The sequence below is a fragment of the Acyrthosiphon pisum genome, chromosome A2, assembly GCF_005508785.2.
Source record: "Acyrthosiphon pisum isolate AL4f chromosome A2, pea_aphid_22Mar2018_4r6ur, whole genome shotgun sequence".
Classification (NCBI taxonomy): domain Eukaryota; kingdom Metazoa; phylum Arthropoda; class Insecta; order Hemiptera; family Aphididae; genus Acyrthosiphon; species Acyrthosiphon pisum.
The window spans coordinates 42,362,221-42,379,605 of NC_042495.1; the positions used below are offsets into that span (position 1 = coordinate 42,362,221).

A 17,385-nucleotide genomic window follows, 5' to 3' on the forward strand; every position below is an offset into this window, starting at 1 on the left:
AGCTACACGTATTCTGCTGAGCGTAAAATTTGCTATGTCATGTACTTGTAAGACGGAGACAACACATGCGGGTATCACATCCTCTTAAGTTGCAAGTAAGAATCCTAGTGAGTTTATATCTATTCACTTTTAATTTAAATTACCTATAGGGAAACAGAACAACTTTCTCTTTTTTATTTGGTAAAACCTATTCAATCTTTTAATGTGGACCCTGGAAATTGGGAGGTCTCAATTTGTACATGTAGTACACAGAGATAAAAATTGAAATTTTAATCAGGGTATAAAATGTTGAAAGTTATAGAAAATAAACAATAAGCGGAATGAAAATTTCCATAATTTTAGAACTGGAAGAGACAAAAAAAATATGGAATCTACTTTTGATTTAAAAATGGGTTAATATAAGTATTCTATGGAAACTCTGATGACTATTTGAAGTTTTGGAGTTGCTGAAAAAATTTAAAAAATAGTATGTACTATAAAATAGGTATATAGTATCTATCATTAAGTACTAAATAATCATTGAACGAAGACTTAATTTAACGGATATGAAATAAACTGACTTAGGTTGAACTGTTGATGTATACATAAAAAACATGTTTACCAATTATTAATAATTGCATAATTTATAACTGAATAAATAAAAATAATTAAAAATAAATAACTAATACATTTGTAATGAAAATGAGATTATCTTTGTAGAGATTCTTCTAATAAATTTGTCAGCTTTTGTCGTGACCTTTTATTGTTTTGACACACACAGTTTATGACAGCTAATAATTGTTTATGTGTATATTCCTGAAATGTATATGTAAACAAAGAGTTATTAATGTTTATTTATTTTATTTATTAAGCACATTAATAAATTAATATAACCTGATGATCCCTTGTCCATGTTTCCAATGATGTTTCAGGTAAGTAATAAGCCTTGATATACACTTCAACTAGTTCTTTATGTGGTAATGGATTAATGGGGCAAATTGAGTTTATTTGTGACATAAACTGTGTGAAATCAAGTTGCATTAATGCTCGGCCAGCATTTGAACATTTTTTGGCTAATGAAAATCTAAAATAAAAATAATATTGAGTAGTAACAAAAATTTGAATAGTTAATTAATAAATTTTACCCTTCGATAAAAACGGATGATACTAGAACAGCTATAGCTTCCCAAATAGAATTTAATACCTGCTCGTTTAAATATATATTTGGTGTCGATGTTTTAAGAGTTTTAAAAAATGCTCGTAACTCCTATAAATATGATTAGTCATTGAAAAAATAAAAAAATTAGATTCTCATATTCTATTAAACATACTTGTAGGAAATAATCAACATATCCGCTGTGTTCGCACATAATATCTTTTACCTCCCAATTGACTTTAGTCATCATGCCAAGTACTTGATTATAATCAATAGATTTACAAATCACACGACCATATACTGGTTTTCGTAAATCTACAGCTACTGCTACAGTCTTAAACAAATATTTAATATATTATCTCTTTGTAACAAATCAATAATCCAAAAATATTGGTTTTATAATTTGTTATTATGCATCATCATTAAACACTGTTAAAATAAATAATTAATTGTACTTGATTAAAAAATTGTTGTAATGAATAACTGCTTGTATCCGATGTTAATAATGTATTCAAATAAGAATGTAATAGCTTGTACTGTTCTCCTAAAAACACTAATGATTCTACAGCAACAATTCGTTCAGAAATGCTATATAAATTGTTTGCATCTGATAGACTTAACATGTGAAGTGCTACTGGTTCTCGAATCTGAAATTTAATTTTTCATACAAATATTAAAAAATTTTCCTATAAAGTTAACACATTTAATTTTCAACCTAATTCACAACAAATAATTATAATTTATAAACAAGAAAAACTATACACTAAAGTATGAAAAATATACAAGGGTGGAAGTATGTTAAATGGCCAGGAGCGCTGATGAACTCTTGTTACGGCTCTACAGAGTGTACAGACCATCTCCACTCAGAATCATTTTTCGTATACAATAATATTTTATCATTGAATTCAAATTTCTTTTCGAAAAACTCAGATTTTTTTATTTTATTTCAAACAATGGTATAGTATAATTTGTAAAAAATCATGGACACTTCTCCGTCTAACCCACAAATCTATACATACCCTTCCAAAACCAACTCAGGAGTTTCGATCGCTATCATAAACAGCGACCAATCCTTATCGTACAAACTACCAGACCATAACAGTATCTATATACGGTGGGATAATTTGCACTCCTCAAGGGAGTCCATCTAGCCATTGAACTGCCCGATTCGACCATTAATATTTGTACAGATTTGCTCAGCGCTCTTAACAATCTGAAGTATAACTTGCACTCAATCACCCTAGCAATTAAAATAAGCAACGTCATTGAAAAAGCCAACAAGAACATACAGTTTATATGTATACCAGGCCATTGTGGAATAGATGGCAATAAGAAAGCTAACAAAGCGGCTTGTGAAACAGTTAATGAGCCTCTGACCAAAATACGCACCTATTCCTCACTCATTGACAGTCATAGGAAGGTCAGCACTTATTATATCAATTTATGGGAATTCTAATGGCGGCATACACCTAATAATAAACTCAAAAGAAATTAAAAATACAACCGCATACTGGCCCAAACCCCATACATCAAATCGCAAAGATGAAGTAGTTATCAACAGACTATGTATAGGACACTCAAAGGACCTGTAATGTGCCAAACCTGCAAAGAACCTCTCACAGTCAAGCACCACCTTGTCTACTGTCAAAACCATATAGATACTAGAAAAAGCTTAGAAATGCCTAACAACCTCTTCGAAGCCCTTAGCCCAATCCAAGACAACACCAATAAAATCATCACATTTCTAAAACTTATTAATATGTACAACTTAATTTAAGGAAACTATTGTATTATTTATATTATGTAACTAATTATTTTTCTTTTGTTCCAAGCTAATAACCTAGTAATTGATGATGTATCATGAATAAAAAAAAAAAATTGTAAAAAAAGCATTAGTTTTAAAGAAATATTATACATTTTGAGATTAAAATAGTAGTTTTCCTAATTAGTCAAGTTACATTATTTTTTTATTTTTCACTTTTACAAATTAAAAACAAATAAAAGTAACTTAACCTTTAAACTTAACATACATTTTTTTTACATATTAAGTTAAATTAAAGAGTTAAATATATTAGTTAACTTTCCTAGCCTTGCTGCATTGTAAATACTTACAAATGGATCTTGATTTGTTTCATTTTCATGGTTACATTGAATTAAAGTGTTGCATATCCTAGTTATTACTGATTGAAGTTTTACGCTATTTACACCACTACATATCTGAGGCTACAAACAACATACAAGGTAATTTAATGAATAATATTCAGCCAATGCTTTTTGTACTTACCAGTATGTCTGATGTAAATAGCAAATGGACTGAGTACAGATAATATTCAAACAGCTGACATAAGCAAGTGACTACATCTTCTGATATTGATTTTAATATATTACATATTTTTAAGTATTTTCCACAATGTCTCATTACTGTCAGTGTTGTATTTGTAAGCAAAGGTGGCCTTTCATAATTATCTGCTGTTATATTATCATTTTCTGTGTCTTCATAACTGTTATTAGTATCATCACTACAAACACTATTTCCATCCATCTAGAAAAAATGTAATAAACAACATTAATACATTACTAAAAATTCGTAAAATATATGTTTATTATTACCTCTGTATCTAATATATCTTCACAGTAGGTAGTATTTAAATCATTATCAAACGGTGATTTATCTGACGTGAAATGTAAATATTCACTTGTACTAATAGAGCTACTGTCCATAGATGAATTTCTACTATGAGTTAGATGAGAAGAATCAGTTTTTTGAATATGATTTTTAATTGTTCTATATTCCTTATGGTAAAAGTATATGTATATTAATTCTATTAAATAATCATTAAAATATTTTATTATTTTCTTACCTGCAGTTGAAATAAATTAAATTCACGTTTCACTGGACAAGGAGTCCAACTTTCGTTTTCAAAAAATATTGTAAGCTCATCTAGACAATTTTTATGATAGGTATGAAAATAACTGATACAAGACTTTTTAGTATCATTTTGTAATTGTTCCGATTTACTATTACAAAATTCTTCACCAATTTTAATATGCCTAAAAAATAATATTATATTAAAAATAATAAATTGCTCTCAATTATTGTTTTATCATAAATAAGATGGTTTATATTATATTGCAATTACTTAAACACATACCCAAAGAAATAGGGTATAAAACATAAAAAGCAGCTTCCTAAATGCAGCGAGAAACTGTTGTTTAAAATTCATTAATTAAGAAAAAAATTTGATGTTTATCATATGTGCACTTAGGCCAAGTTATAGACATAGACCGGTATTGGGCAATTGTTTAACCGCACTTCTATAAAAATAATGAATTGAATGAAGCACATCATTCATTGCTTAGGGATCGGAAAAGTAGTTAGCAGGACTCTTAAAATGGCGATTGAAGTCAGAAATGCACCTAATAACTATCAAATAGTAAAATATTTATCAGGTTTCCATTCAAATCTTTTCAAAAGAGAAAGAGGCCAAGCCTCAAAATTTTGAGAGGTACACAAGAATTCAGTGCGGTATTCAGAGCCAGTAGGCTGTCGGCATATGATGTGGTTAAACAATAGCACAATATGTTCATAATTAGTTGAAATTAAAAATTAAAAAAAAATCATATATCTTCATACTTTAAATGGTTATAAATTCTTAATAAGTCTGACAATAATGCAGTTCAATCTGATTGTAGTTTTGTATAAACCTTTGTTAATTTAAATAATTTAAGAAAAAAGTATCTAGTAAACTGCATATTTTGTTCTAAAAATAGATAATTTCTAATACTTGTTTAGGATGGACAGCACTTGAAGAAAGTCGTCAAATTTGAATTTTGTCATATTTGAATTGAATACTAAATTAGATATTTTGGTAATGATGTCACCCCATAACCTTGTTGGACCTATTTCAAATTTTTTACTAATATATTCTTGATTTACATATTCTTCAATATCATCTGAAACACACAGTGATAAATATAATAAAAAATGTAATTGACATTATTAAAATGTTATCAAAATCTTTGGTACTTTCCTGTTATACGAGACTACAGCTATTATCGAGACTACTACCCAAGACTACTTTCGTTATCGCGACTACCTATCTTAGCTGATATTATAGCTGAATGAAAATAATACTAAATAAGTTGCGATTATATATCTATCATTACGTATATTATTAGTTTTTGTAATTGGTGTTTCCCACGGCAAATTTGGTATATTAGAAATAATTATTATGTATTTAATTTTTTTTTAATTTCATTTTGACCATCCCCACAATACATATTATTAAAAAATAAATCAAAGAAGGCAAGAAAATTAAGGTAGTCTCGTAAAACTGGAAAGTACCATTTTGGTAGTCTCAGATAAAAGGATTGTGATGTTTCACAAAGTAAGCGCGGTAGTCGCGATAACGGAGGTAGTCTTGGGTGGTAGTCGCGATAACAGCCGTAGTCTCGTTGAACAGGAAAGTACCAAATCTTTATACAAAGTTTAAAACGTTGTGTACACAATACTAATAATATATTAATACCTTCACTGTCTGTACTAATATCTTTAAACTCTCTATGCCAATCTGCCGCTTTCTTATAACTTTGTAATATATTCCAAAATATTTTACTCAATGCAATAAGACATGGAATTAATTGTTCATCAGGAACACACTATTTTGAAAATAATGTAACATTGTTTAATAAATCACAAGCAATTAAATAAATGAAATATAAAAAAATATAACCTGGCACAAAAGGGCAAATGAGTTTTTATTGTTTTCCACCTTATCTGTATTAACAAATAAATTGATTGTATCAAACGAAGTACTGTGGACCGCTGATGTATAATGCATATGCAATTGGTCAATAGCAATTCTTGTTTTACCCAATCGTCTATAAGCTTCTTGAATAGCTGAATACTTTTCATTATCAAAATTGAAACACATCTATATAAACATATTTATATAACAAATATATTGCTATTTCACTATATTCAAATATAGTCTAAACAATTGTTTTATTTTACATACATTTGACAAAACAATGTCTAATTGCTCTTCTGTCATAATTAATGCATCTTGGAGTTTAACAGATAATGCAGCAATGCAAGTAAATTGTTTAAAAGGAGAAGCACCTTGAGTACATTCTAAAAGCAATGCTATTCCTTTAGCGTAGTTAGCTTGAGATACTAATTCTTCAAGTTTTTTTTCAGTTTGTAACTAAAAATATACATTTTTTTTTTTTAAGAAATTATAAAAACATACTTTTGTATTTTATCTTACCAGCATTTTGATACTATTTAAAGAATTTAATAAATCGAGAATTAAAGATTTTTTTCTGCAATTGCCCAAAAGACCCAAACCAGCTGTAGTGATTTGTCTTTTAGCTAGTTTTAAGCAATTTTTAGCATATTCACAATTTTCTAAACTAGATTTTAAATTATTTTGTAACATTCCAATTCTATAAAAAAAAAAATAAGATACCTAATAATAATAATAATAATATAAAAATTAATTTATAATAATTATAAAAATTAGTTACTTGTCTAATTCATCATCACATGCAGCTTGATTTTCAAGAATCAATTGTAGCAACTGTTTCTCAACAATTTCATGTTGTGCCCTTAGGTTTTTTACATCATTAGCAATCAGTTTTTTATCAAGGACTCTTGGCAATTTCTAGAATTAGTAATGTGTTTATTTAAATAATATTCAAAATGATTGGTTCACCGAGAAAAAAATAGCACAATGATAATAAATAATAATATATCAATATGAAGAGCAAATATTAACATTTTATTTTCTCGATGATCAGATTATATATAATAAATAATATTTGAAAATAATGTAAGACCTACTTCTAGCTCAAATTTAGCAAAATCAAAATCAGAACTGTTAAAATATACTTGATCTATATTTGATATAAGTTCAGCATCACGTTTTTCAACAAATTTTTCATTATTCACAGCTTTTAATAAAAGTGAGTCACTTTTTTTGCTAGAAATATCCTGAAAGTCTTGTGATCCTATGAGCGGTACTTTCACAGCAGTCTATAAAAATATAAATCAAACAACGGTAATTAATTATATATTATACAAATATTAAAATAAAATAAAAATAAAAAATTGTCTGATATTTGTTTGTGAGTAAAAAAGCTTAAAATTAATATAATACAATGTTCTTAATTTTACTTAATAGAATATTTAAAAAAATAAAATGTTTAGTTATCTTGTTGTAATTCAAAATATTTTAATATAAAATAATATTCATAGAGACTGCAAATTTATCGATTATACAAATTTTACTGTTTACTAAAAACAATAAGTACATTTTTAAAAATATTTAGAAGAATTTCAGCTATTTTTACCATGACATAAATTATAAAATATCTTTATACATGGGCTTGGAGGCTGACTTACAGTCTCTGACTTAGGCGCAACAAGGTGTTGATTGGGGAGAGGGGCATAGCTAAACATACCGGATAAATATTAAATATACCTATATATTGATGTAAATTTAAATTTATTGAAAGCCATATTTTGTAAACATACGAACTTGGTAGTAGATTATGGGAGAAATATATACACTGATTAATAAGGAAAAAACCTAAAGGCCCCCCAAAATTGTTCCTTTTTTAATATACTATTTTCCAAATAAGAAAACCCACTTTTTTTTGTGCACGCGGAGTATGGTAAAAATGTTGTGACAATACAGTTCACTGTAGTTTTACAGTTTCAAGTCGAGAAACACCACAGTGTATATGTAGTAAACTGTATTGTCACCATACTCCATGTGCGAAAAAAAGAAGAGTGGATTTTTTTATTTGGAATAGAATTTAGTTGCTCCTAAGGTCTCTAATAAGTATTCTTTTTTGCATATATTTATGTATTATAGTATTCACATTTAAAACATACATTACAATGACCTACTCAATAAAGAGGTACACTTAATACCAGAAGTAGGGGTGGCACTTGTTTTTAACAGTATAAAATTGTTTAGAAATACAGCTTGGAGAGGCAGTCCCTAGCCCCCCCCCCCCTGGATCCATCCCTAACCTGAAGGTGTATACAGAGTGAATTCCCTACAATAATATACTATTAATAGTAATTACTATAGCTAAAATTATGTATAATTAAAAATGTTAAACAAATAGATATTTCCATATAACATGCATATATTATTAAAAATAATTAAGTTTATAAACACACCTTGGTATCTAAGAGATTCTTAAGTTTCTGTTTCAATTCAGCCATACTGCTCAGGTTTTAGTAGACAAAATTGAGATTCTTCTTCTTTTTTTTTTAAATTGCATTGACATTTTTTTATCGTAGATACATACTGTAAGACATATTTTTATTTCTGTATTATACACATAATACACTTATATAATATCATAGTTATAGTTTAAACAACAACGGGTAAACATTTATGAATTTATATCACGATTAAAAAAATACTTAAAAAGTAAAAATAATAATAATTCATTTATTTTTTATATTTTATAATACGTAGGTATTTCTTCGTGTTTAGAAACTTTACTGATAATATAAATAATAATGACTGATTGTTGATAATGCAAGTTTTCATGGAATAACATCATACAGAATATTGCATATTATTAGATAACAGATAATAATTATTCTGTGCCCGTACGCATATAAGCATACCATACATTGCTAGAGACCCATAGCCAAAGCGCGAGCTCTGATTGGTTGTATTTAACTGGTGATAACAATTCAAATTTGGTGGTAATTGATTATGATACTTACTTTGATATTCTAGTCTTAAAAGTTAAAATATATTATCTGTTTTCAATTTGTTTTTTTCACTTTTTAGTCTAAACATTAAATGTGGATCCAATTAAGACTGTTAATTAAGTTTATATATTTTAAGATTTTGTATAATATTAATATTAGCACTACTTATATGGTATTTATTTAACTATCGTTGAAGTGGTGGAACTATATCTTACCTTTGAGAATACATCCCTGTAAATTATTATCCTAGTAATTGTATAATTAGTTATAATTAACTAATATTTAATAACTTATTTATTGGCAAGCTACTTGTTAGTAGACCATTTAGTATTTATTTACACACCAAGATAATTTCTATTAAAGACATTCAGTTAAAATACCCAAGACTCCATTACAAAGATATAATATACTGTAAGTAAACAAAATTGAAAACATATTAAAAATAATAAAAATACTTCCATAAAGTAGTTTTAAATTATCTTGAAATACAAACATTAATAAAATATAGGTTTCCCAGTCATAGTATTAGTGTAGTAAATAATAATAATAATTCAAAAATTGAGGCCAGTTAAAAGTATTATGATAAAAAATAAAAAAAAAATAATAAATACAAATAATAATAATAATAATACAAACTTCCTTAACATAATTAGAACTACACAAATAATAATTTAGATAATTCAAAATGAAAGTCAATTAAAACATTTAGTAAATCAAAAACTATAGTAGATATTTTTTATAATGATCCATGGCTCTTAGCATTTGGCTGATTTGAATGTATATTAAGTCCTAAATTTCTTTTCCTTTTTTTGGGAGGATTTTCACCTTTTGGAGGTCTTCCTCCTAATAAGCGTTTGCTTCCCCTAGTTACACCTACAGCTCTTCTTGCAATTGTAGTAGGCTGTACTTTAATTCTAGCACCATCTCGTTGTCTTGTAGATATACAGTTACCAGCTGTATATAAAAAATGTTCCCATTGGCCTTGACTTTTAATTTTTTTAAGTTTTTCTTCCAATTTATTAATACCACCTAGTGATGATCCATAAGAAGCATTACAAGAATTTAATAAATTCATCACATTTTCAAATTTACTATTATTATTAGTATTTGTCTCTTGAATATAATTTGTTCCGTGTTGTTCAATGTTATTCTGGCTTTTATTATTTTCTTTATTGTCATTTAATTTATTATAGGTATTATTAACGTTTATTTCTTCATATTTATATTTATCTGATACATTTTCTTCCCTCTGGGTTTCCGTTATAAATGGATCATAAAAAGACTTATCTAAAACTTTATCTCCAAATGCAATTTTAGCTATGTTGTAGCGGTCCAATGGAGTTATTAAAGGAAAATTAACCGATTTTATACTAAAAAACTGATATATAGCATACTGGTGTTTACAAAATTTCCCAGTCAAGGCAGAAGGGCATGAACAGATTCCACTTTTGATGTCTACATAATATAACAAACTTTGTTCTTTTTCACTTGGCACTAAAAACTCGTGATCATTTTCTTGAATAATGATTTCTTTATTTAAAAAAGTAACTTTTTTCATCATTTTTTGAAGAGTTTATCTAGTTGATGAAGTTCTACTGTCAGCATATTCTCTTAATCTTCGCTTATAGTAACTTTCTAAAGCTGTACTTGTCAAATCAATCAAAGCTAAAACGTTATAAGCTTTTACTCGTCCTAAGACATGATCTTTGTAAAGTCTTACAGCCACTTCACAATAATTGTTTGTCACATGTCCCCTAGAAGTACCATCCCTATAACACAAACACCAATCTTCTTTATATGACCAATAATTTTCTAAGTATTTTTTCCACTGAGAAAATTCATCGTTTTCAATTCCTTGTCTATACGCACATTCTGCTTCAACGACACTTTCTGCGTACAATATGTTTTGAAAGGTTTTCATTAAGGGCTTGCGTTTTTCCTTTGGAATTTGGTGATTAGTATCCCACAACCAACGCCAAACTGCTTGCAAGACGTGAAATGTACAAAGTAGAGTTTTACTTTTAGGCCAAATTTGGTTTATTGCATTTATTTCTGCTGCACTTTGATCAGTAAGATATATATTGGGATACCCCTGACCACAAAAACTTTCAGGAATAGCTTCGTTTATTAATTTAAACCCCTCGCAATAACATTCATAAGTTTGACCCATTGCTATAATTATTGCCAGAGGTATTGCTCCTGCTGCACTTGGACACATAATAAACGTAATTGAATGATTTAGTGGGTCACATGCACTAGTGCTATCAACAAATATTATTTCTTGAGCCTCTTTCATTTGGTGAGCTCTTCTCATAATTGGAGTTACCACAATTACAGAAAATGGGTTTTCCTTAAATAAAACGGTTGTACCATTTTCACTGTAAACTTTTTGTTTCTCTTTCAGTTTCTGAAAAAAATATCGGTAAAAATCTCATAGTATTACACTATTTATTCTTATAAAGTAATTTTGTACCGATATTCTTTTGCCCAATACATTTAGTTAGAATTATTATACGATTACCTCAATTAACCCTTTGCCAGAACGTGGTCCCAGGTTCAAATTTCTCCAAGTATCATGCCAGTTGCGAATTGTTCTGTAGCATGGATTTATACTACCATTTGCTAAACTTTCTAGCATAAAGTCCTCTTTGAGCTCTAATAACTGTTCATGATATTTTTGCGCTTCTACTATACCCATTCCGCTGTCAAAATATTCGTTGAAAATGTCTCTGACATTATTATCTGCTGGAATGAATCTTAGGCTCTCGGCCGATTTAATACTGTGTGTATGGTTATTATTTATTTCAATGCAACAAACTAAACCTCTCTGTAAGATGTATATTAAGTAACTACAAAATATTGATGAAAATATTAAGCACAATAGGCGTAACTTCATAGGTTTTATTATTGGTCTATTGAATATATTATATAAGAATTTATGTTTTTTGTGAGATTTACCAATCCTTTACCAAAATAGTATAAGTTACGCCTATAATATAACTCACAAATTCAGATAGACAAATATTAATTATTCACAGCATTATATACCAATTATCATAAAATATTATTGTTTTTCCCAAAATTTGTTTTTTTTTTTGAAAAAAAAATTTATATTTTATGTAACTTCTCTATAAACTAAGTACATTAAAATAATCACAATCCAAACATGTAATTCACATTTGTTTCCGTAAAACAAAATTCTTCAAACATTCAAAGCATTGACCCGTTGACGATGTAGTTTATCATTGATGAAGTATGAACAAGGACAGCAGTTTTGTAGTTTTGAAATAAGTTAATAAGCATAGGGAAACAGATCTTTTTGTAAAATAGTGTTCCAAATATCATGCCAATTACGAACTGTACGATAACATGGATTAATGCCTCCGTTAGCAAACCGTTCCAATGTGAAATCTTTTTTTAACTCCAATAATTGTTCATGATACCTTTGAGATTCTGCTATACCCATTCCACTATCAAAGTAATCATTAAACATATTTTTTAGATCATCATTAGCTGGAATAAATCATAGACTTTCAGCAAATTTTATCTTATGGATATGATGATTATATATTTCTATACAACATAACCTTTCTGTAATATAAATATTAAATATTTATTGTTAACTAATGTATGAATTATTGTATTATTATTACTATTTTTAAACTTATATTTTTATTTTCAAATATGTTACATATAATTGAATAATACAATGAATTTGATATTTGTATTAAGTGTTGTTAATTATTAAATCACATCATTGATTGATAAATGTACATATTGACATATTGTGAACATATTGAACATTATATAAATAACAGTGTACGTTAATACCATAGAGAATGTATAGTTTGTTAATAAATAATGAATACACATTTAAAGTAATTATTTAATACATTTATTTTATAAATTGTTTATATTTTAAAATCATACAAGTGTTATGGATTCATTTTACAACGACTTAACTTTTGTATTATTACCCATTGACCAATCTGTAAAAATGTAGAATTAATTTTTATTTTACAAATATAACACTTATTAGGAACCTGTGAAAAAAAACTATTTAATACATTTATTTTTATTAGTCAGACATAATTTAAATTGTTTATGTTTTAAGAGCTTACAAGTGTTATGGCTTAACTTTACAACAACTTAACTTTTGTATTATTACCCATTGACCAATCTGTAAAAATGTAGAATTAATTTTTATTTTACAAATATAACAATTAGGTATTAGGAACCTGTAAAAAGAACTCATTACAAAAATGAATTTACAAGATATACTCACAATAAAAATTAAAATAATAATAGGATAATATATCACCAGAGATGATCTGGAAGAATTCACTAATTCACAAGCTAAACAAAAAGCTTAATTGTATAATGTGAATACCTTAATAAATGGATCTTTCTTCCTCGTAGATACTGTGTCCAGTTTAATAACAGCTTTTAAGCTTGCTGGACACTCTGCATTTTTGGACAAGCCTTTTTGGTTTGCTAATGCACTAGGCTTCTGAAAAGCACTGTGTTGACAAACAAACTTTTTACTGAAAAATGTTCTAATTATTTTAGTTGGGATTCCTATGACATAGTTTATTATTCAGTGAATACAATATAAAATACTTACGAACACTTAATTCGCTGCCCATTTGGAATACTCGAACGAACGTTCCAATGTATATAATTAAGTCTACCTAACTCAGCAACCCATACATTAATACCCTCAATAGATTTTGCGTCACACCTTAAAATAATATTAACATCGTCTTCTTTGACAATTTCATGTTTAAATGATGCTGGATAAATCATATTTTAATTTTTTTGTTAAATAAATCAAAAATATCCAAAATAATATAGTTTCAAAAAAAAACATATAATTTCAAAACATTGAATATTGATAATTGTATAATGTTATCACAATGTAATACGGCCAATGAGAGCGCTCGATTTCTTGTGGGTCTCTAGCAATGTATGGTATGCTTATATGCAGCCCGGCTACGAGTGTCTCATCACAGCAAAATTTTTGGCTGCGTTATCACTTATCAATAAATTTTTACCAAATCAGCTGTTATCATAGATTGAATGATAAAAGTTAAAACCACAGAACAAACATAAAACCGTCAAATTTATTTTATTATTTATCATACATCATAATTAATATTAATCATGGCTAAATAACATGGTATGACAGCAACTGCTTACTACGCATGACGACTACGTCATCCGGTCTCGGTAAAAAGGCGCGAAATCAAATATTGTATTATGATAACAGATAAATTAAATTTATCACTTATGAATTATGATAAAAAATAGTTAAAAATTTAAAATAATAGCGTTTGTAAAATTAATTAATTAATAGTTAATAGTTAATTTGTATACTAAACAGATAAATTATTACAGCAAAATAATAAAATATTATTATTACTATGTTAATTATACTATTCATGTTGCAGCATGCTTTAGAACTACAAGAAATTAGAAAGGTATAATGTATAAAATAGTGTTGTTATTTAATTGTTATATTTAAAAATAATATACAATGAAACAATGTACATGTTACACATGTACTAAAACAATTAAATTCATAACATAAATTTTCTTATTTTAGTTTTATTTCCAACTGTTGGAGCATTGTCGGCAATATTTTTATTAAGATGATTGAACCTTACAAAAGTTCTGGTTCGGATTAAACAGCTTACCACTTCTTCTGGTAATACATCATTACTTTCTAACATAACTTTAGTTTTTAATGTTTCCATAACTTTAGGATTTTTATTGAGTGAGGTACCATGCATTTCCTCAAAGTACTTATTCATTACTTTTGCAACTCTCATTAAGGTACCCGATAGTGTAATTAAGTGGCCTCTTGTAATATGCTGAGTCCAGCTGGTTGATAATGAACTATCCAATGACACTGAAGTTTCATTGCCTAAATCAGGATATTTATGTATAAATCGCCTGGCAACATAACCAACTACATATTCTAACGCTTCATGCTCCACAGTTCTAATTGCTGCACTCTGGATAATAAGGATAATAATATAAAGTGTAAGGTATATGCATTTATAATTATTTTAGTATGTATAGTACAAAGTTTTTTTTAAGGCACCTCTGTTTTAAAAAGTTCTGAAAGATCTTTGTCTTCCTCTAATACTAAAAAATTATTATCTGCTGCAAGGTAAGATAGTTCTTCGGTGGACATGTGATCGTTGTCTAAAGGCGTTTGAAGAATTTCAGACTCTTTGACAATTGATGCTGATAAACATTCAGTATCGATTAACCGTTCACCTATTGTATCTTCAGTATTCCTGTTCTGTGACAGTGCAATAGAGGCATGTTTACCAAGCAAGTACCATTTTAGACTGTAAAAATCAGAAGGTCCATGTTAAATTATAAATTTATTTATATTTTATTTATCCAATTTTTTAAACATACCAATGTTTAAAATCAAGAGGTGATAAGTGTGTATTTGCACCAGACATAGCTTTTAAATAGCTGTAAAGATTTTCAAGAATATCCTGATTCAAACGTCTTGTTATTATATAACTTATATCAGGATATTTTAATTTCAAATCAATCAAAAGATTTCTCAATGACTGGTTACTGTATAAAATTCCTTAAATGTGTACAATTTTAGAAATTCAATAAAAATTTACAACAAAACTATTATAGTTAAGTACATGATTTTTCACCTTTTTGAAATGGTAACAATGTTTTATGTCCAACAACTCTCATCTCTGAGATAAAATTATCCATTGTTTTTAATAATTTGTTTTGATTTTCAAGATCCATTCCGTAACTTTTTATAAATTTGTCTACTGGTAACTGTGTGTTAAACAGGTCAAACCAGTCATTAAACAGTTGTATTATCCAGGAAGCCTATATGTATAACAATAATAATGATTCGTCCAACAAATATAAATAATTAAACAAATAATTTAAACATTATAGTATAACCTCTTGCCAGTTATTGTAGTCAAGATTGAAATTTTGACCACAATAGGTAATCGCTTTGGCTAATGAATTTGAAAACAATTGTGCCGCTAAACTAACACTCTGCTTTTTAGGTCCTGGTATATTTATATGATTGTTTGTAATTTTATAAGCAAGTCTCAAATCATTTTTATTTAAATTTAATACTTTTTCAACAACTTGCTTTCCAATAAACTTATTCTTGTAATTGTATCCACTTAAAAAATATAATTTATCATTATATTACTAAGGGCTTAGGAAACATGATTATATAACATCACATTATTGTTTGATTTACCTATTTACAAAATGGTTTCTTGCCAATTTTAGCAAATGTGGAACATCTGCAAATATATATATTTTATTCTTTGTTTCAGGATGATCAAAATAAGTTTTATTGATTGATATCTCCAGTGAATTCCATAAACTCACATTTGTTGGACCCATATCACTTACGGTTGCGACAACATTGTAACCACTCTCATGTAATGCAGTAATAATATTAAATAAAATATCCTTTGTCATTCTAGTATCATACATATAAAATATTGGTTGTCTCCATGATGCTATTAAACCTTTTCAACAAAATGTCACATATATTTTAAAATATAAAATTATAATAATTAAATGATTTACCCCTTGCTACTACTGTTTGTACACACTTATGAGGACCAATGAATTGTTCATTTTTTTTATCATAGCATATTTTCTGTGATAAATATGTTTCATCAAATGCCAGTACAGTTATTTTTTCTAAATCTGTCATTGAAGAACCTATAATTATAAATATTGTCATGATATTTTATTTTAGAATTAAAATGCTTGTTTTATGTACTCTTATGTTTCATTATGGATAAGACTGAAGATAAAATTCCCTGGTCCATAGGGAATTTTGTCGCCCATCCTCTTAGTGTCGAAAGTCCTTAATTAATAAACAGTCATTTTTACTTATAAACATTTTAAAAAAATCAATAATTAGCTTAATACTTAAAAAATACCTGGCAGTGGATATTTTTTTTCTTCTCTGAGATATCTATAGGCTTTAGGTGACAAACTTCTGAGTGTTATAGCATTGGCTATATCATTTTCTGTCCACTTGTATACTTTTTTGTTGGGATATAAAAGTAATTTTATCTGTGTTTCGGTAAACATTCCTGACAACACTTTATTAAATTCAATTTCATTTTTTTCTTTTAATTTATTATTTGGTATGGAATTAATAATCTCTTTCTGTAATTTAATGGTATTTTGTAACTCTAAATTTAGTTCTTTTTCTTTTTTTAATTTTAAATGTAGATCCAATAAATGTTGTTTAAGGCTGTTTAATTAAACATAAAAATAAATAGAATTGAATTATACATTAATAATTATTGGTATTTTTTTCATACTTCTCAACTTCATTCAAGTCATCACCACACTGTGTACTAACATCAGCTCTTTCCACTGGAAGTCTAGGATACACCATACCTATTTCACACTGAATACCCACATCTTGTGTTTCACTTAATAATTGTACTCCAAAATCAGGTAGATCATT

The 17,385-nt window shown here is 27.6% G+C and overlaps 2 protein-coding genes across 3 annotated transcripts; both read right to left on the reverse strand.

Moving 5' to 3' along the window:
- Positions 1-668: 668 nt before the first annotated feature.
- On the reverse strand, positions 669-8,663 carry LOC100166136 (syndetin). Its single transcript, XM_001949398.5, has 17 exons — positions 8,331-8,663; positions 6,981-7,172; positions 6,665-6,801; positions 6,406-6,583; positions 6,154-6,342; positions 5,869-6,069; positions 5,665-5,794; positions 4,921-5,089; positions 3,997-4,186; positions 3,746-3,928; positions 3,420-3,677; positions 3,248-3,358; positions 1,591-1,782; positions 1,311-1,469; positions 1,125-1,246; positions 874-1,063; positions 669-795 (listed from the first exon to the last, which is right to left on the reverse strand). Exons 1-17 carry the CDS (start codon positions 8,373-8,375, stop codon positions 688-690), a joined length of 2,754 nt encoding a protein of 917 aa, XP_001949433.2. The 5' UTR covers positions 8,376-8,663; the 3' UTR covers positions 669-687.
- Positions 8,664-12,751: 4,088 nt separating this feature from the next.
- LOC100571161 lies at positions 12,752-13,874 on the reverse strand. Of its 2 annotated transcripts, none has more exons than XM_029490100.1 (3): positions 13,504-13,874; positions 13,270-13,399; positions 12,752-13,059 (listed from the first exon to the last, which is right to left on the reverse strand). In XM_029490100.1, the coding sequence occupies exons 1-3, from the start codon at positions 13,683-13,685 to the stop codon at positions 13,006-13,008; spliced, it is 366 nt and encodes a 121-aa protein (XP_029345960.1). In that variant the 5' UTR covers positions 13,686-13,874; the 3' UTR covers positions 12,752-13,005. The 2 variants fall into 2 exon arrangements, with proteins under 2 accessions (XP_029345960.1, XP_029345959.1); XM_029490099.1 differs by having other exon boundaries at positions 13,270-13,423.
- Positions 13,875-17,385: the final 3,511 nt, after the last annotated feature.